This window comes from Uranotaenia lowii, chromosome 3 (genome assembly GCF_029784155.1).
Source record: "Uranotaenia lowii strain MFRU-FL chromosome 3, ASM2978415v1, whole genome shotgun sequence".
Taxonomy (NCBI): Eukaryota; Metazoa; Arthropoda; class Insecta; order Diptera; family Culicidae; genus Uranotaenia; species Uranotaenia lowii.
In genome coordinates, this window is record NC_073693.1 from 210,573,710 (window position 1) to 210,595,253 (window position 21,544).

At 38.8% G+C, this 21,544-nt stretch overlaps 1 protein-coding gene across 1 annotated transcript; it reads left to right on the plus strand.

Annotated features, from left to right (window-relative positions):
- Positions 1-4,631: 4,631 nt before the first annotated feature.
- LOC129753056 (uncharacterized) lies at positions 4,632-21,506 on the plus strand. The gene is made up of 4 exons (XM_055748852.1): positions 4,632-4,817; positions 5,101-5,756; positions 5,818-5,928; positions 21,368-21,506. The coding sequence occupies exons 1-4, from the start codon at positions 4,632-4,634 to the stop codon at positions 21,504-21,506; spliced, it is 1,092 nt and encodes a 363-aa protein (XP_055604827.1).
- Positions 21,507-21,544: the final 38 nt, after the last annotated feature.

The window sequence follows — 21,544 nt, forward strand, 5'->3', positions numbered from 1 at the left end:
GTCGTCCGGCATTCTCGCAACATGTCCCGCCCAGCGTATCCGGCTTCTGGATACTGGGTTCGCCGTAGAGTCGCGCGAGCTCGTGGTTCTCCTGTACGCCGCCAAAGATGGTTCTTGACACTCGTCGCTCGAATACTCCGAGTGTACGCAGGTCCTCCTCGAGCAATATCCATGTCTCGTGCCCGTAGAGAACAACCGGTCTAATGAGCGTCATATACAGGTTACACTTCGTGCGAGGGCTAAGTCTTCTCGACCGCAGTTGCTTGTGGAGTCCATAGTAGGCACAACTTCCGCTGATAATTCGCCTCCGGATCTCACGGCTGGTGTCGTTGTCTGCGGTCACCAGTGAGCCGAGATAGACAAAGTCTTCGACTATCTCCAGCTCGTCGTCGTCGATCGTGACCTTGTTATTACTGGACAAGCGGGTTCGGTCGGTCTCGGATCCGCAGGCCAGCATGTACTTCGTCTTGGACGTATTAATCATCAACCCAATCCTTCCTGCTTCGCGTTTCAGTTTGCGGTAGATCTCCTCCACCGCCGCAGATGATCTGCCGACTATGTCAATGTCATCGGCAAAGCAGATAAGTTGACTGGATCTGTTGAAAATCGTGCCCCGCATTTCGCCCACCGCTCATCGAATAACACCTTCTTGCGCCACGTTGAACATCATGCAGGTAGACCATCGCCTTGTCGAAGCCCCCTGCGCGATTCGAATGAACTCGACAATTCACCCGAAATCCGCACACAGCACTGCGTCCCATCCATCGTCGCCTTGATCAGTCTGATCAGCTTCCCGGAAAAGCCGTTCTCGTCCATGATTTTCCATAGCTCGTTACGGTCGATCGTGTCGTATGCGGCTTTGAAGTCGATGAATAGATGGTGCGTAGGGACTTGGTGTTCCCGGCATTTTTGGAGGATTTGCCGTAATGTGAATATCTGGTCTGTCGTAGACCGTCCCTCCATGAAGCCGGCCTGATGACTTCCCACGAATCTGTTTGCTTGTGGCGTTAGGCGGCGGAGTAGGATTCGGGACAACACTTTGTAGGCGGCATTAAGGACAGTGATCGCTCGGTAGTTCTCACAGTCCAATTTGTCGCCCTTCTTGGAGATGGGGCATATTACCCCCTCCTTCCACTCCTCCGGTAGCTGTTCTATGTCCCAGATCCGGACTATCAACCGGTGTAGGCAATCGGCCAACCTGTCCGGGCCCATTTTGATGAGTTCAGCTGCGATGTCATCCTTCCCAGCCGACTTGTTTGTATTTAGCTGGCGAATGGCTTCCTTAACTTCACTCATCGTTGGGAGTGGCTCCTCTTCGCTTTACAAGCCTCAGGTATGGATTGCTTCCCAAACGAGATATTTCTGGGCATGTTTTGATAGGTTAATATTCTTGAAAATGTCTGCAACCTGTCCCCTTCCGGTTGCTGTATAAAACTCTTGTCCCAGAAACTGTCTGAAGTCTGCCTTGGCGTGGATTTCGTCGTCCATCACCACGCAATCAAACTTAGCCGACAATGTCGTACACAGCTTCCGAGAGCTTGTTTTTACCGTATGGGTTTGCTTTTCATTGCAATGAGCAGTCACTAGGGTAGATAAGTGCATAACGAGTACGTATTTTCTTAAATAAATGTTTATGAGGATTTGTTTCGTACTTCCTATTGTATAAATTTTTCAACAAAAATGAACTCTTCTTATCATCTTTACAGAAATATTTTGAAAAAAAAACAGCTAGGTTCTCAAGTGACGAAATTATTATAATTTTTAAGCACTGAATTATAGAGCTACTGCCTGACTAGTTTACATCTGACGATTGGGCTTTTGATTACCTCTCCGACACCTTCCAATTGGGCTCGGGCCTGCTAAAAAGAATAAAGCTTGCTCTTTACTCTTACACAGATTTCCGTAAGAATGAAATCTAATTGGAGTGAAGGCTATTGCTTTATTTGTTTAACGCATGAGAAATCGTGTACCGGGATAGCGAGCGCGCCCATCGGCTCTAGGCCAAATCGGCAGATGAAACAAGTCGAGTTATAGCTCTATTATTCAGTTGACTTCATCGAGTTGAATTCACTGCTAGATTCCTCGGCAGAAAACGCTCATCGTGCCCCTAGCAATGGTGCTTATTCTTCCCCAGGAGGGTTCTCATCATGCCCCTGCAGTGACTGGTTTTCAGCTTCCGGGAAAAAAAAATTAAAATGTATTTTTAAACGTTTTCATCTACTTTGTCCAGTTTCAACCAATTAGGAAATAGACTATTTTTGTGTCTGAACATGAAACAATGATGTAATTCACATATTATAGCTGTTTTGCTTACTTAATAAACGTTCTACTTAAGGTGGTCATTATTCCCTTATCTCCCTGTAGGAAATGATACATTGTTTATAAATCATTTAATAACTATTCTATAATTATAGTGTAAAGCGAGAAAAGAGTCACATTGTGACGAACGTCTCGGACGTGTCAACGCACCTTAATCCAACACACACTTACACTATTTAAAACATACCGCAGCGTACCTTTATTCTAAATGTCAAAAAAACAGATCGATGTAAACCGCTTCCTCTTGCAAAGTCTTTATGACAAAGCGTGTCTTTAGTTCGTTCGCGATTATTGTAATCGATAGGCATTTACGGATTTAGAGGATTAAGCTGTGCTGTGGTTGCAGATACTCTTTCAAGCGAACAATCATTGGTAGCAGAGCATAGGTAACTAGGGTTTAAAATATATATTACACCTTGAAAAGACATTTGGAAAATCCGTAATTTATAGGTTAGAGTGGATTCTCGACCACATTTCGTAGCATACCCTGTTATTCCGGACACTAAAGTGACCACTCTTCACAAAAGGTAACTGAAAAACAAAGAATGAATTTGAAAAAGAAATAATAGCACAGAGAACAGAAGTACAAGCTCGAACAAAAAATCGTCAAAAAAGTGTGTAAAATTTCAAATGCTATCACCAAATAATACGTTAGAAATCGACTGTAAACAGTGCCATCTATTGCGCCGCTCAAAAGTCACAAATCAACTTTAAAGTGCCCATTTTTCGAAAAGGCGTAATCATATATAAACTCACAAAAAATCAGAAATGGTGTTGGGATTTTTACACAAGTTTCGTGGGCTAGCTTGTGCGTCTGTTCTCTGTGATAATAGTTTGTTTTCACATGATAGGTGAAAAGAGTTGAAAATAACATAATCATACCCAGCTCATATTCGAAGAAATTAACGAACACAAACGTAAGTTAAACTTATATTATACATATAAATCTAATTACTTAACAAACCGGATTATATGTACCACAGGATTTTTTTAACCAACCAGCGGAATAAATTAAATCGGTTCAACAAATCGGAACATATGTATTAGTATGGTTTTCACACACTTTTCCCTTGTGGATTCGGTTAATGTGTAAATTTCGAACTTGCATGGTATGTGAAAACCACACTCGAGTTTGACAGCTCCATATATTTGCTTATAATGTGTGAAACAATTTTGCAAAATGTGTGAAATGATTTATCAGTGTATGTCACAGTTTATTCGATTATGTGACTCTTTTCTCGCTTTACACTGTAATTAAAGAATAGTTATTAAATGGTTTGTAAACCATGCATTATTTCCTACACTCCCCTACCATCTTATAAGTCGTTAATCCAGATCGTGTTTAAGCTTCATGCACGGTTGTAAACGATATTCCCAACTTATTGGCGACCCCTCAAACGGAGAGATTGGAGTTTCGCTCTAAAGTGCTAGCCACTCTTCTGTTCGTCACTGCCGCTCCCGGATTTCGGTTTTTCCCCAGATCTCGACTTCCTAGTTGTCAAAACAAGTTCTCCGAACACTTTCATTACTTTGGTGACGGTAAATTTCGTCTCATTCAACGATTTTGCTATTTATGCGTGCGTGAAGTTTGGATTTTCACGACGCATGTACAAAATTCTGATTCGTAGCTCCTCTTGCTTGGACGTCATTTTGAAAACTATAGAGCCAATGTTGAATGCCAAATAGAAACATCATCACACAAACCTACAAAATAAGGGGTGTTCAAGTTTTTTTTATATGAATGATTACAAGAAAAAAAACGGCGAATTTAAGTTGACCACTTTTTGATCCGAACACTCCCCTAGGTTATTAAAAAATAATTCCAATGTTCGATAAATTGAAACAAATTGGACAAAAGCTTGCATACATTATTTATTTCATAAAATCGAAAACTCTTGTGATTTAAGATCGAAAGCTTTAAAAAAAAATCAAGTAAAAAAATAAAAGAACTCCTATACTCTACAGTATGATTTGAACTGTTTTAATTTTCTTAATTAATTTCGTCACATGCCAAAAAAATAAAATTTGGTAATTTGTGTTTGCTCACAAATGGAAGTACGACGGACCTTTGAACGGTTGACTAAGTAAATAAATTTTCCCCAATAAAATTTCTCAAAGAGCTTGAAGTGTGGCTCTTTTTTCCACACGATTTAGTTTTCACAACCAAACAATCGCCACCAAATGAACCTACTGCTCCAAATCAACTTAAGCGCTGCTAATTGATTTCCGTGTCATCATTATTGGTCCATCGTTGGTCATCGGCGATCAAATTGGACCGCACTCTGTCAATCAACTGATGTTAGTGAATTAAAATGAACGTTTTGGTGCTGTTTTTAATTACCGTACAAATTTTCTGTACGGCTGCAGACGACAAATGTGAGGAAGTGCAAATGCAGTTGGACAACAATTGTCCAAATTACGAAGCGACAAATGAAACTGCAACAGTTTTATCTAGAAAGAAGCGTTTTCTGTTGTTTCCCGTTAGTGCCAGTGTTTTGGTTAGTTTGCTCAATTTTAACAATTCTTTCTAAAATAACTCACATACTTCGCTGCATTTACTCCATTTAGTACAATTTGAAAGTTCCTAGTTTGTAAAGATATTTCCGGACTTTAAGATCTATACGAAAAAATGGTGATATAAATACTGAACTAAACTTAATTTTATTCTAAAATAACTGAGAAATATACCGTGTCAGTTTAGTTTGAAGAAATGTTTAATGAGTTTAATGGTGTGATTCGTGAATATTCAAAAGCTATTAAAAAAAAACTCAAACTTTTTAGGTAACGGCTTCAATGCTGAAATCTTTGCTGTTCAAGGGTCCTGGTGGTAATGTCGCACTATTAGAACTAGATTTGTATCACCCACTGCCAGACTACCGATATAGGTTTTCTACTCTTCGATTGGGCGAGATAGCTATGCTTCCGGATATGACCTCAACGCCAGCTCCAAACATGACTAAACCTCCGCCGCCACCCACGACAACTTCTGCTCCAGCACCTCCAATGATGCCAGAAATGCATCATAGTGGACAGGAGCTAACACCTATGGAACTGGAACAATATCTAAAGGCACATCCGGATGCGTACGTTCCACCGGGATATTCCAAAGATCGTTCCGATTGGATCCGACCAGCTCAACAGTACAGCTCAAATATGTACTATCAACCAAATCGGTACGATTACTACCGTCAACCTGTTCGACAAATGTACGATGCACAACCAATCCGGAGTAAGCTGTGGCACTTGGATCCTGCGGATTACTTCGGGCAAAATTATCGCATAAAACGGTCGACCAACGGTATGCACGAAATAGATTATGAGCTGCATAAAGACAAAGATCGATTCAACATAAGTCATCATCGTGATTGGGAGCTCTACTATCATTACAGGGAACGAAGGGAGCTATATCATACCTTGACCAGTGAATTTGAGGAGAAGTATGCAGAATGCAAAGTAAAGTAAAGTGAGGGGAATTTTCAAAAGTACTTTTGATTGCAGGTTTCATTTCCCTATGAGATCTTGTCTCATGCGTGCGATATGCGAAGGACGGAAATTTCTCGGCCCATCTGGCAAATCGATGATCAAGGACATTATAAGAATATTGCTAACGTGAGTTTACTTCTATGACTTCATTTTCTTTTATTTATACATGTAGAATCAGATTCCATTTAGCATATCATTTAGGTTGAGTTTTTAGTGAAGATAATGATGAAGAAGTACTCGTGTCCAATGCGCTGGGCGGTATTTATTTTAAATGCGACAGTTTAGATCATGCAGGCAAAATGCATTAAGCCAGGTTTTAGTTACCGTAAACTGGGATATCTTGCAACTCTGATGTTTACAGATAATCATGCATTAACATTTTCATGGTTGATGGGATATCAAAATGACGCGATTGGAAAAAATATATGTAGGTTTCGTTGGTAATTTTTAGTAATTCTAAAACGTGCGTTTCCAAATCAAAGAAGGAGTACATTGTCATAATAGATCTGAAGGATTTTGGGTTGCATCATATTGACAGCATTAAGAACGCCAACGGTCGACTACTGGATCTGGCATTTTCGAATGATTCTACCAATTTCCAGTTATTTGAGTCCCCGCAGCCGCAGGAGCGTAAGGATGCTCATCACCCACCTTTTATGAGTAGTGTATTTGAAAAAAAAAATATGCAACACTCAATCCCCCTTATTCTGCGCCGCGCGTGAGGTGACGATAGTCGAGTCGAGTCGGAGTCACGTGAGTCTTGTCCCCTTATTTCCGAAGCCAATGTGACAGAGGTTCATGCCCAGTTGACTACTAGATTAGGATAAGAACTTGAAAAGTTCATTCTAAAAGACGTTTCTCACCTTAAGCGACTACTGGAATCAGGTGACTAGGGTGATTCTACTATCGTCACCTCACGCGCAGTGCAGAATAAGGGGGAATATCTATTGAGCGCATGGCTTTTTTAGATAGGGTTAGTTGTCCTACTTTGGACCCATTAAGCGGTGGTTTTTAAATAATCAAGGTTTTCTCACGAATGGACGGGAAATTTATATCCTTCAGGAAGTTCATTTATAAGTTATGATCTAATCTGCAAGTTTCAATAAAAATTTTCAACATGGGTTTAGCCTTTATTAAGAGATTTGCAAAGATATGGATGATTTAAATTTCCAACTTTGAACCTACTGTTCCTATTTTGGTACTGGACCGGTTCCTTTCATTGGACCTAGAACTAAAACTTCTATAAAAAGTTTGATTTTTCGAAACTAAATAAACCAATTTTTGTAAATGTTAACTTAAATCAATTACTATCATAAAAAAGTATTACAGCTTTTTAATATTTAAAAAACTAAAATTTCTGTAATGAATATCACAAACACTTGTATTCCCCGTCAGCTCTATCAGCAAAACGATAGCTGAAACTTGCTTGTGTTTACTTACTTATAGTTTATTTGCGTAAATCTGGCAAAAATGTTGGAAATATTCAATATTGGTTCTGAATTATGCCCCAATTGAAAATTCGCAACATTGTTGATTTTTTGGTTTTGATACAAAGATTTGGTGATGTCAGGTCTAAACATGGAACATCAAAGTCGAAAGTTTCCTACATTTGGACCCTTCGCAAATTTTCCGAGTTTTCCATTGATTTTCATGAATTTTTGAAAAAATGGGTAGTGTGTAATTTGTGTAGTGAAAATAATTTCCCCTTAAACTTTGGCTTGGAAAGTAAAAAATCGTGATTTTTCCTTAAACACTCTAATTTCTCAATACGCGCCCCACTAAATGAGCTGTCTGATTTACCACTGATGAAGAGGTACATTTAAAAAAACGTTGAAAATTTTATCAGAAAGACTTTTAATGGCAAAAAACGGTATGGTAGGGTTCAGGAAGAATAAGAGTTCATTGTGTGCATAGGAATATCTTTTTTTTATGCCAGCAAAATGAATTATTTTCAATTTTCGGCATTTTAGGACTAAAGTAGGCTCTAGGTCCAAAGTAGGAGCACTCAGCCTAGCGCCCATGGAATAAGTTAAATATTCGACTTGTATTTTTGGGCACCACGTGCGTCATCTATGATTTATACTGTGAACCACTTTTTAACGTTTTCTTTTTTCTGATGCTTGACCTTCGAAATTACTCAATACTTTTGATTTCGTCGAAGTTATGACATATTTAGCCGATTTTCCTCCTACGGCACAAAAACTACATGTTTGACTTTCTATCACTCCACCTCAATTTTCGCGTAATGGCCTGATTTCAGATCCAACTTAAACACAATTTAAATTTTGTGGGACAGATTGAAGTACAACGCAGGGAAAACGGTTGCATTTGGAGGCAGCCTTCTTTGTATATTTAGCTATTTATCGTGTTAATCGATGAAACACTGACATCTTACACAGTTTGTCAGCCTCCTCATGTACTAAACATAAGATTGTTCAATTTGTATCCTTGTTTATCTTCGGAAAATACAGGCGAGATCTTTCAATGAAAAGTTTCTGGCTGAAAACCTGCCAGGTGCCCAAAAAGTACTTTTTGCTGTTCATTACGAAATTTTCCAAAATATCTCCCAACGAGCAGTCCAAATATTTTGCGCTTGCTTTTAACACCTTTTTTTGTTCATTTTTCTGGAGGACAGCTTTTTTAATTTGTAGAAATGAAGTCAGGCCTGTTGATAATTCAGCTAGACGAAGCAGTCAGATTTTTTTTTCTTTTTTATCACTTCCCCTATTGCAATTTTCTGATTGCGCAAAATAAAACTTCTCACATTCCTTAACTTAAAATCAATCATCTTCGCTTTTATTCAAATTTAAGCTCACTGTTAGATCCTCCAGCACTCCTTGAACAACTCTCCATATGGAATATGATCGAATAGTCGATTTCCAGCTGTTTTTGGGCACCCCATCGGGAGTTTGCTGGATTTTTCTCGATCCGTCCCAAAAATTTTGTTAATTATCTTTTGTTTTGGACGACATCTCAAAAACCACTTGACAGATTGTCACCAAATTTTTGCACACGTTCACAATACATCACTCGGTAGCTACGCTGAAAATTTCAATTTTCATTCATGAATTTTAAAGTTATTTACAATTTTTTTTTTGTTTTTTCGTTTCGTTTTCCTCCGAAAACGTTGACAAAGGTAGTGTTACTAAATATGACTTTGAGAATTGCTACTTTTTCGAGCTCGATGCCATAACCCAGCAGAGAAATTGGCGAAGTGCCTAACGTAGATTGAGCCAGGATAGCCGGATTTCTTAGGTCTACTATATACTCCGTTGCTTGCATGCATACGTATGAGTAGGCCAACCAAAAAATAGTTATAGAAAAACCACAGAAATGTATGGAAAATTTTTAAAATATATGTTATTTTGAAAAAACTTACTTATTTTAAAACTCCGACGAAAACACGAAGATATTCACCAACATATTTACAATATTTTAAACACTACAACTAGGGGAGATAAGGGCAAAATGGCCACCTTAAGGAAAACGCTTATTTAACCATAGAGAATAGCTATAATATGTGAATTACATCATTGTTTCGTGTTCAGACACTCAAATAGTCTATTGCCTAATTGGATGAAACTTGAAAAAGTAGATGAAAACGTTCAAAAATGCATTTTAAAATTTATTACCGAATGCTGAAAACCAGTCACTGTAGGGGCATAATGAGAACCCTCCCTGGGGCAGTATAAGCACCATTTTTCGGAGCAAGATGAACGTTTTCTGCTGGGGAATCTAGCAGCGAATTCGACTCGATGAAGTCAACTGAATCATAGAGCTACAGCTTGACTTGTTTCATCTGTCGATTTGGCCTATTGGTAAGGTGTCGGAGAGGTAATCAGTAGACTCGAGTTCGATTCCTGGTTTTGGTGATTTTTGTTTCATTTATCATTCATGATCGATGCATTTTGCACTAAACGGTGAGGCGTAGACTCATCAAACAAAGCAGTAACAAAATAATCTAGGTCTGTTTGTAAAATTCAAACAATTATCACATGCTCATACATTATGTTTCTGTTGTTTTGTTTGACGGATGATGCTACTAGCCGTATAATGTAACAATCAAAAAAATTAATCATGAATGGTATGTAAAAAAAATACCCTCGAACAGGAATCGAACTCGAGTCCACTCGATTACCTCTCCCGACACCTTACCAATAGGCCAAATCGACAGATGAAATAAGTCAAGCTGTAGCTCTATTATTCAGTTGACTTCATCGAGTCGAATTCGCTGCTAGATTATACGGCAAAAAACGCTCATCTTGTCCTGATTAAAAGTGCTCTGTTCGCCCCAGGTCTACAAATTTAAGTAAAAACGCGTTTTAAAATTGATTAAAGTGAAAAATGAAAAATTTTATGATGCTGAAAATTGAGAAACAATGTGTAAATCATGTTACAGTGCGTACATTTCAGATCAAGATGATTTAAAGGTCATTAAAACTTATTTGGTGGAGCTTAAAATTATAATTTTTTCGTCACTTGAGAACCTAGCTGGTTATTATTTAATATTTGTGTAAAGATTATAAGGATATTTCTTTTCTGGTGAAAAATAATACTATAGGTAGTACGAAACAAATCCTCATACAAATTTGTTTAAGAAAATACGTACTTTTGTAGAAAAAAGGAGTGCTTATTATGCAATGGGTGCTCGTTATGCCCTTATCTCCCCTTCATTAAAAAAAAATCTATCCGAAATTCAAATTTTCTGTTCAAATACTGCTGAAGTTTCAAAGAAAAACTGTCTCGAAGTCAGAGTATTCAAAGTTTTTGAACATAAATTCCAATGATTGTCTCATAAGTTATTTCAAAGAATGCGACTGATTACTTATTTGAACAATTTGATCCTTTAATTTTCCATAAATTGTTACTTTGTTTGAAATCCCATACATATCGTTCGAAATTTCATAACTATTTTGACCCTGCATTTACATGGTTTTATCGATTAAATGAGTGCAGGTATAACACCTTTTCATCTACCTATCTTGGATTCAGCAACTGAGGCTTTCGACTCTCGTATTAATGACTTTCGGAGCAGAAATGCACCCACACGCTCTCATCATTTGTCCAAAAAAATTATGAGTTGAACTCGTGAACTATATAACTAAACTAGCTGATCCCATACGAACTCCAGTTCGCTTTCAACTTGGAATATGTCATGAACAGTTTGTATGAAAGTCAATTGCCAAGCATTTTCCAGGTTCACTTCTGAATTCATTGTTAAGAAATATAATTGCAAAAATATTGGACGATCACTTTGTCTGTCGTCTGCTACTCAATTTGAAATCAGGAATCAATTGACCGTGCCAAAAAACCCCGTGTATAAATTTCGACTCAATCGTTGCATGACAACGCAATTATTGTCAAACAGCTAAATCCCTTTCGGTGACCTCTTATACAATCTTTGATATCTGAAATCGATTGCCCTTCCCTCAAAATTCACGTGTGCAAATTGTCAAAGCAATCCATTGAATAATAACGTCAATATTGCTAAAAACAGTGAAAAATTAATTTATATGGACGACCCCTTTCGTCGACCCCTGGCAAAACATTTGACATCTGAAATCGATTGCCCGTCCCTGAAAACTACCGTGTGCAAATTTTCATCCCAATCCAATGTATAAAAACGACAATATTGCTTTGCCGGCCCCTTACACTGAATTTAATATCTGAAATCCATTGCTTGTCTCTCTAAACTCTCGTGTACCAATTTTCGTCCCAATCCGATGTGTAATAACAACAATATCGCATTAACATTGAATAGTTAATATGGACGACCCCTTTGGCCAACCCCTGTTTTTAGTTTGGATAAATGAAATCAGTTGTTTGTCCCAAATAACTCCCATGTGCAAATTTTCATCACAATCCGATGTATAAAACGTCAATATCACTAAGATACTGGAAATTTAATATGGACGACCCCTTTTGCAGGCCCCTTACACTGAATTTGATACTTCAAAACGATTGCACGTCACTCAAAACTATCGTGTACCAATTTTCATCTGAATACGATGTGTAATAGCGTCAATATCGCAAAAACATCGAATAGCTAATATGGACGCCCCCTTTGGCCGACCCCTCACACAAAACTTAATGCCTGAAATCGATTGTTCGTCTTTCAAAACACTCATGTGTAAATTTTCAACACGATCCGACGAAAAGTAACGTAAATATAGCGAAAACAATATTTGTCTCCTATGGACGACCCCCTTCAGAAGGGGTCATCCGAAAATCTGAAAACATTTTTCATCATTCCTGGTTCTAATGAGCATCCATGCCAAATTTCAGACCTCTAGCTCTTAAGATGGCTGAGTCTATAGAGGACAAACAAACAAACAAACAAACAAACATACAGAAATTGCTTTTTATATATATAGACTAGCTGATCCCGTACGAACTTCGTTTCGCTTTAAATCATTGGTACGTCAAAATGAGTTTAGAAAATGAATTCTAAACATTCTTTCGACAATTTTGGGGAAAAAATTCAACAGTGTTTAAAGTCGCTACTGTTACTATTACTTGAAATTCAAATTAAACGGTTGATTGGCTTTTTATTAAAATTTATGTGAGAGTGTTTTCTTCTCGATCGGTTGCAAAATCTAGACATTATGGCAGAAACATGTACTATTTGTTTATGTGCACGACTCTTTTGCTTGACCTTCACACATAAATTGGTATCAATTAACTGCCTCCAACAAAATTATTGCACAAAACACTGAACTTTCAATGAAACCCTCTTTTTCTGTCCCATGGCCCGAAATTCGATAATTGAAACCAATTTTACGTTCCTCAAAACTCCCTTTTGCCATGGACGGCCTTTTTTTGACCACGATTCAAAACTTGACACCTGAAATCAATAATCTTTTCTGTTAACCTCCCATGTGTCAATTTTCATTACAATTCTATGCTCAATCAAGAGAATATCGTAAAATCAGTGAACAGATAATAACCCCTTTTGCCGACCCCTGAGTCAAGATTTGAAACCTGAAAGCAAAAGAACGTCCCTCAAAACTCCTATGCGGAAATTTTCATCTCAATCCAATGTAGAATAACGTCAAAATCGCAAAAACATTAAAGTTGGGTATGGACGACTCCTTCAGCCAACTTCTGATTCGCAATTCGAAACTTGAAATCGATTGCTGGTCCCTCAAAACACTCATGTGCAAATTTTCATCACAATACGATCTATAATAACGCCAATATTGTAAAAACATTAATCAGTGGATATGGACGACCCCTTTGGCCGACCCCTGACGCTAAATTTGATAACTGTAACTGATTGTTCGTCTCTCAAAACACTCATTTGCAAATTTTCATCACACTCCGCTGTATAAAAACGCCAATATCGCAAAAACATTAATCAGTGGATATGGACGACCCCTTTGGCCGACCCCTAACCCTAAATTTGATAACTGTAACTGATTGTTCGTCTCTCAAAACACTCATGTGCAAATTTTCATCACAATCCGGTGTATAATAACGCCAATATCGCAAAAACATTAATCAGTGGATATGGACGACCCCTTTGGCCGACCCCTAACCCTAAATTTGATAACTGTAATCGATTGCTCGTCTCTCAAAACACTCATGTGCAAATTTTCATCACAATGCAATGTAAAATAAAGCCAATATCGCAAAAACATTAATCAGTGGATATGGACGACCCCTTTGGCCGACCCCTAACCCTAAATTTGATAACTGTAATCGATTGCTCGTCTCTCAAAACACTCATGTGCAAATTTTCATCACAATGCGATGTATAATAACGCCAATATCGCAAAAACATTAATCAGTGGATATGGACGACCCCTTTGGCCGACCCCTGACTCTAAATTTGATAACTGTAATCGATTGCTCGTCCCTCAAAACACTCATGTGCAAATTTTCATCATAATCCGGTGTATAATAACGCCAATATCGCAAAAACATTAATCAATGGATATGGACGACCCCTTTGGCCGACCCCTGACCCTAAATTTGATAACTGTAATCGATTGCTCGTCTCTCAAAACACTCATGTGCAAATTTTCATCACAATCCGACGGAAAATAACGTCAATAACGTGAAAACAATATTTGTCTTGTATGGACGACCCCCTTCAGAAGGGGTCGTCCAAAAATCTAAAAACATTTTTCATCATTCCTGGTCCTAATGAGCATCCATGCCAAATTTCAGATCTCTAGCTCTTAAGACGGCTGAGTCTATAGAGGACAAACAAACAAACAAACAAACAAACAAACATACAGATAATTGCTTTTTATATATATAGATAAAAAAAATACATATACGCAAGCACATTGCTGCCTCAAAACAAAATGTCTGAGCAACTGAGTTGGATTATTTAAAACTTAAGTATTCCAGTTACCTTCGTTACTTAGCTGTAGTCCAACGTTTATTCAAAAATTAACCATCATCATTTTGAAGCTGCATACAGAACCCAAACGAATAATTCTAAACTTCCACAGAATCTGTCGTACGAAAGTCTCCGATCAACTGATTCGGCTGTTCAGCTCTGCACAGAGTTCTTCAAGACTAAGTTCGTTGACCACATCATTACTTCTGGAACTCAACACTTGGCTTCAGTAAACTCGTTGCATCCCTATGCTGGTCCAGCATTCCTCGAATAAGAGTTTTCCCCAACGACTCGAGAAAAGTTCTCCTAGACGCCCAAGTAACACAGATTAAGCCAACTAGCATTAGGAAGTTTTATTATGATTTAATTATGGCATTTTTTGTGCAGCTCGTTTTATGACGGTTTTATTATGGTCATGCAGAATGCTTATATTTTTTTTCGACCATATGTTTTCAGATGGTTTTGAAAACGCTAATAAAACTTTTATTAAACATACTGTTTTAGTTATTTTGAAAGAGTTATGAATGCTCTTTTTAAACTTTAATAAAACACAAACTTAGAAGTTTGCTCCAAGCTTTCTTTTGCATGTTCTATAATAGCACTCAGTGCACGATTATTAAACCGCCATAAAACTTAGTGACAGTTCTCGATCAAGATGTCAAAACAGGACACGCTCAGATTAGATAGCATTATATTGGAATTGGAATTGGAATTTGAATTGGAACTCCCATTTTTACACATTTTTGATAAGTTATGCGTGTTGGTTTCGAGTTAAAATTAAAAAAAAAACATCTTAGAAAACTTGAAATCACCGAAAGAGGTATGAATATCTTTACAATATGAGTATTGAGTGAAAGGGCCCAAATAGTAGGAAAAAATTGTTGCTTGACGCCATCATTAATTCAAGATGGCGGCTTCCGCTTTTATTTTCAAAGCTGTAAATTACTGAAAATATCGTGAAACCTTCACAATATGGTTATAAGGTGAAAGTAATAAACGAGTAGAAGTCAAATTTCGTTGCCCGTCGCCATCTTTAATCCAAGATGGCGGCTACCACTCAACTTGAAAATACTGTAAATGACTGGAAATCGCATAAAACCCATATTATAGGAGAATAAGTTGAAAGAGATCAACCGGTAGAAGTTGAATTTCACTAAACTTTAAAATGTAGCAAATGATTTAAAATGACATGAAACCCAAATTGGTATTGGGTGAAAGGGCTTAATGAGTAATAGTCGAATATTGATATCTTACGCCATCTTGAAATCCAAGATAGCAGCATTTAACAGATAGCAGTATTTAACAGCTAACCGGAAGCCGCCATATTGTATTTCAAGATGAAGTTTGGTAGCGAAATTTGTCTTCTCTTGGTTCCACCCCTTTACCAAATACCAATATTGTGGAGATTTAAAGTCATCTACAGCATTTTAAAGTTCAGCGGAAACCGCAATCTTCGCATTTAAGATGGCGTCAGATAGTTAAATTCGACTTCTACTCGTTGATCGCTTTGAAGTAATACCCATATTCTGGGGGGTTTATGCGATTATCAGTCCTTTATAGTATTTATTGAAGTTGAGCTGCAGCCGCCATCTTGGCTTTCATGATGGCGTCGGACAACGATTTCCAGCTTTTATTTGTATAGCCCTTTCACCCTATACCCAGTATTGTGGATGTATCATGAGATTTTCAGTTATTTACAGCTTTGAAAAGAATAGCAAAAGCCACCATCTTGGATTGATGATGGCGTCAGATAGCGAAATTCGACTTCTTCTAGTTGAGTCGTTTCACTCAATACCCATAATGTGGTGAATTCATGCGGTTGTCAGTGATTTAAATCATTTTTAAGTTCAGGGGAAGTCGCCATATTGGATTTTAAGATGGCGTTTGATAGTAAATTTCGACTTCTTCTCGTTTGGTCTTTTAACCCAATACCCATATTGTGGTAGTTTCATGCGATTTTCATTGATTAACAGCATTTTAAAGTTCAGTAGAAGCTGCCATCTTGGATTCCAAGGTGGCGTCGGAAAGAAAATAAATCGACCTCTTCTAGTTTAGCCTTTTCATTCAATACCCGTATAGTGGTGGTTTAATGCGACTTTTTGTCAGCATTAAAGCATTAAAAGTTGAGCGGACGCCGCCATCTTGGATTTCAAGATGGAGTCTGATAGCGAAATTCAACTCCTACTCGTTTAGCCCTTTCACCCGATACCCATTTTGTTGGGGTTTCATGCGATTTCAAGTCATTTACACCATTTTAAAGTTCAGCGGAAGCCGCCATCTTGGATTTCAAGATGGCGTCAGACAACGAAATTTGACTTCAACTCATGATTTATTCCACGGTTCATTCACAACCAATCCCTTTTCATTCAAAAAGTCTGTCCTCATTTACTGTACTAATGATTAACAACTAAGAAATGAGGAACTCATCCTTAGCGTGTAATTGGTTGGCTTGCGAGAGAAACGTCAAATCGTAGCTTTTTTTGGGATCATCATTAAACCATAATAAAACTATGAATTGACTCACGCCATGTTGGTTGCAAAATCGAAGGGCACAAAATGACGCCATGTTGATGGATTCACAATGCAAGCATTGGAAAACATTTTTTCAGGCATTTTTTCCATCAATTCCATTATGACTGACCATCAGATTTGACGAGGCGCATTTATTTTTAGATACTATTTCATATTCATTTGACCTAAAATCTTGACTGGCAGTAGAAAAGACGCTCATTATGTGGCTAAAACATTGGTTTTTTTAACTATTAATTTTACCAGATCATATGTGAATAATGCAATCATCATTCATCAACCATTATGGTTGCTGGAAAAAATAAAAAAAACTCCGAGAACTAACAGAATCTAAAAAACAAAAATTTCTAACATGTTTAATAATAGCTTTTTTAAAGCTTTGGTGACCAACATTGACAATAATATGTCATTATGACGTTTCTAGGGTAGGGCCAAATAGCCTAATTTTGGCTTTATTAGAGTCCAGGTGATGTTATAGAATGCGCTTTAGCTTTTTATGAAGATTTATGCTATAGTCCAAACGAAATTTTGCTGACCATAATAAAGCTAAAATTGTTACTTGGGCGTTGACGAGCGGAAAGGTTCTGGCCCTGATGGTCTGCCTCGCTATTCATCAAACGATATGCTTTAACTCTTTAGCACTCCCGGTATACATGATTTTTGGAATCAAAAACCTTCTCAAAACTTTGGAAAAGAGCTACAATTACACCTATCCACAAATCCGGTAATATACATCTCGTTGAAAATAACCGTATTTAGTATTTTTATACTGAATTGCCTTGCAATGGATTTCGAGCTGACGATCTAAAAATGTACGTTGAATCCATCCGTGATTTTTCTGTGATTGTTGATATTTAATTCTCTCAATTTCAAGGAACATCATGCCGTAACCATAAAAAATGCTAAAACAGTGCTGGGAATCTGGTAAGAAACACCAAAGGATTCAACGATATTACCACTCTGAAGGCATTGTACTGCCCGTTCGTCCGCAGGGGATTGGAGTACAACACTCTAGTCAGGGCACCAAATTCAATCGGCGCTATGAAACTACTCAAACCAGTTCAGAAGCGGATTTTAAGATACGCACTAAATAATTTATCCTGGAATGACTTCCGCCTTACCTTGCCCGAACCGATCAGCTCAAGAATAATAATTCTCCGTTGCCTGTTTATGTTCTACATTTTGTCCGGGAATATTGACAGTGCTAGTATCGCCGAAAGCATATCGGTATTTATTATTACTTGCAAAGTTTTCCGTTTCACGCAATAGCTTGATGAACACAATTCATAAAATTCACTCGGTCCATGGCAACCGTTCTCCAATTTCTCGGACATCCCACATTCGCCAGATTACGCTCCAATTGGTCTGACCACTGCTCGTCTCTTTCCTACCGGATTCGTAGCAAACAGCAAAGGCAGTCATCCGGCATTCTCGCAACATGTCCTGCCAAGCGTATACGTCCAGCCTTCACCACCTTCTGCATACTGGGTTTGCCGTAGAGTCACGAGAGCTCGTAGTTATTCCTTCGCCTCCACACTCTGTTCTCTTGCACGCCTAAGATGGTTCATAAAACTCGTCGCTCGAATACTCCGAGTGTACGCAGGTCCTCCTCGAGCAATATCCATGTCTCGTGCCCGTAGAGAACAACCGGTCTAATGAGCGTCATATACAGGTTACACTTCGTGCGAGGGCTAAGTCTTCTCGACCGCAGTTGCTTGTGGAGTCCATAGTAGGCACGACTTCCGCTGATAATTCGCCTCCGGATCTCACGGCTGGTGTCATTGTCTGCGGTCACCAGTGAGCCGAGATAGACAAAGTCTTCGGCTATCTCCAGCTCGTCGCCGTCGACTGTGACCTTGTTATTCCTGGACAAGCAGGTTCGGTCGGTCTCGGATCCACAGGCCAGCATGTACTTCGTCTTGGACGTATCAATCATCAACCCTATCCTTCCTGCTTCGCGTTTCAGTTTGCGGTAGATGTCTTCCACCGCCGCAGATGATCTGCCGACTTTTTCAATGTCATCGGCAAAGCAGATAAGTTGACTGGATTTGTTGGAAATCGTGCCCGCATTTCGCCCACCGCTCGTCGAATAACACTTTCTAGCGCCACGATGAACATCATGCAGGATAGACCTTGTCGAAGCCCCCTGCGCGATTCGAATGAACTCGATAATTCACCCGAAATCCGCACACAGCACTGCATTCCATCCATCGTCGCCTTGATCAGCTTCCCGGAAAAGCCGTTCTCGTCCATGATTTTCCATAGCTCGTTACGGTCGATCGTATCGTATGCAGCTTTGAAGTCGATGAATAGATGGTGTGTAGTTACTTGGTGTTCCCGGAATTTTTGGAGGATTTGCCGTAATGTGAATATCTGGTCCGTCGTAGACCGTCCCTCCATGAAGCCGGCCTGATGACTTCCCACGAATCTGTTTGCTTTTGATGTTAGGAGGCGTATTCGGCACAGCACTTTAAAGACGGTATTTAGGACAGTGATCGCTCGGTAGTTCTCACTACTTAACTGGTGGCGCTACTTGTAGATGGGTCATCACGAAGCGTTTGCGGGATACGTTGAGTTTCTGATAGAACTTTCGTGTTTCTCAGGAACGATGCAGCTGCTCCAGCTCCTCCTCCTTCAGGCGGCGCTTTTTTTCCTAGAAAATTCGGACTCGCTGCCTCTTTCGCTGTCGGTGATTTACAACGTTTCGACGAGTGCTTTTTCACAACTTCACAACTTTTCTGCACGGCATTCTCTTCGTCCATCACCCTCCTACACTCATCGTCGAACCAGTCGTTCCATCGAGTTCGCTCTACATGTCCGATGACGTCTCCGCAACGCTGTTGATGGCTGTCTTGATGGTATCCCAACAGTCCTCGAGAGGGGCTTCGTCAAGCTCGTTATCTGGTTGCTTCAGTCGTGCGATATTTAACCGAGCCGTGTGTTGGTTTCGTTTGTTGTTCAGTGCGGAGAGTTTTGGGCGCATCTTCACCATCACCAGATGTTGGCGCCTCTACAGGATCTGACGTCGATGATGTCCGGAAAGTGCCGGCTGTCTATCAGAACGTGGTCGATCTGTCAATGCGTTTCATACGGTGATCTTCAGGTGTACTTGTGGGGGAGGTGCTGAGTAAAGGTACCACGTACGGCCATTGGATTGGAGGCGGCGAAATCTTTAAGCATGAGGCCGTTTTCATTGGTGAGTTTATGGACGCTGAACTTTCCAATTGTCGGTTTTAATTCTTCCTCCTGGCCGACCTGAGCGTTAAAATCCCCGATGACGATCTTGATATCATGTTTTGGGCAGCACTCGTATTCACGTTAGAGCTGCGCGAAGAATTCGTCTTTGTCGTCGCCGGTACTTCCGAGGTGAGGGCTGTGCACGTTGATGTTGCTGATGTTGAAAAACTAACCCATGATTCTCAACCGGCACATCCGTGGGTCGATCGGCCACCACCCCATCACACGCTTCTTCATCTTCCCCATCACTATAAAAGCTGTTCTATGCCCCTGTGTGTTGCATCTTGGAATGTAAGTACCGTGGAGCTCTTCCAGCTTACTTCTTGAAGCGTTGATGTCGATTTTGCGGCTCTTCAACTCGTTGGAGAACACGTGGTTACTGCCCATGAAATCTAGAGATCGGCCATATGTTCATCAAACAAAATAAGGATTTAGAACAAACCCAAATTGATTTAAGTTCATGCAATTATTGTAGGTCATAAGATAACAGTGAGATTTGATAAACAATTGTGATGTACATTATTTTCATTCATACCTCCAAAACGAAATTTTTTGAGCAAGTTTTGCAAAAATATTCATGAAAGGTTTTTTAGAAGTCTAATATTCGATTTAAAATCTGTCTATGAGTTATGATGATATATTTTTTAATTTTTTTTATGATATTAGTTTTATAATTTCTGGGTTTTTCAAAATTTGCCTGGATGTTGCTCGGATTTTCGTCGTCAATTCAGAAATGAAACGCCTAGATTTTACGAGATTTTAATATAAAATTGCTCGAATACGTGCTGAAAAAATTCTGGCAACCTTAAGCTAGAACAAAGGATGCCAAATTTAAAGCCATTGGCATTTCTTCGAACCATTTGAGTCATGTTTTTTTAACTATCTACGAAAGCAAATCAATTTTTTACGATCTTGCATATGTATGTGTTTTAAAATCTGCAGTTTAAATTTGTCTCCCGTCGAAGCCAGGACAGTTTTAAGTCCCAAGCATTCGGTCCTGTGATACGTGTTCAATTGAAAGTCACCGTCACGGTAAGCCGAGGAATAAGTTCCATGGGGAAAAAACCATGAGAGCATTTCGAAAATTTAGGGAACATAAAATATTATTTAGAGATTCAGATTTCTTATTGAGTGAATTTATCTCTAAACACAATTTAATTATCAAATTTAAAATTAAATGTTACGCTTTATGGCTGCGATTGGATGTTGTAATGTTTTTTTTTTTTTTTTTTATTAAAATGAAATTTAAACCCAGAGGGAAAATGAATTAAAGATCTTTTCAAACAAATTAAAATCGTATAGTATGAAAAAGAAATTCAAGCATCTATCAGAAGATTTTAATGAAGTATAGAAGTTTAAGAGATTTTCTTTTTTTTGTTTGAAACAAGAATATGTTTAACCTAATGGAGTTTTAAGAAAATGATTTGTAAATAATCTTTCTCTTTGCAGCATTCCATTGAAAGATGATCTGGAAGATGACTACAGCGGAGCGATGCGTAACGAGAGTCTCGATTGTCATGGCCTGTACGGCAAGGAATGCCCCATTAGCATACTTTATTTGTTGCTTTTCGGCAAATTTGTACCCTAATTTGTTGTTTTGATAACTACTGGAATAAATGACGTGAT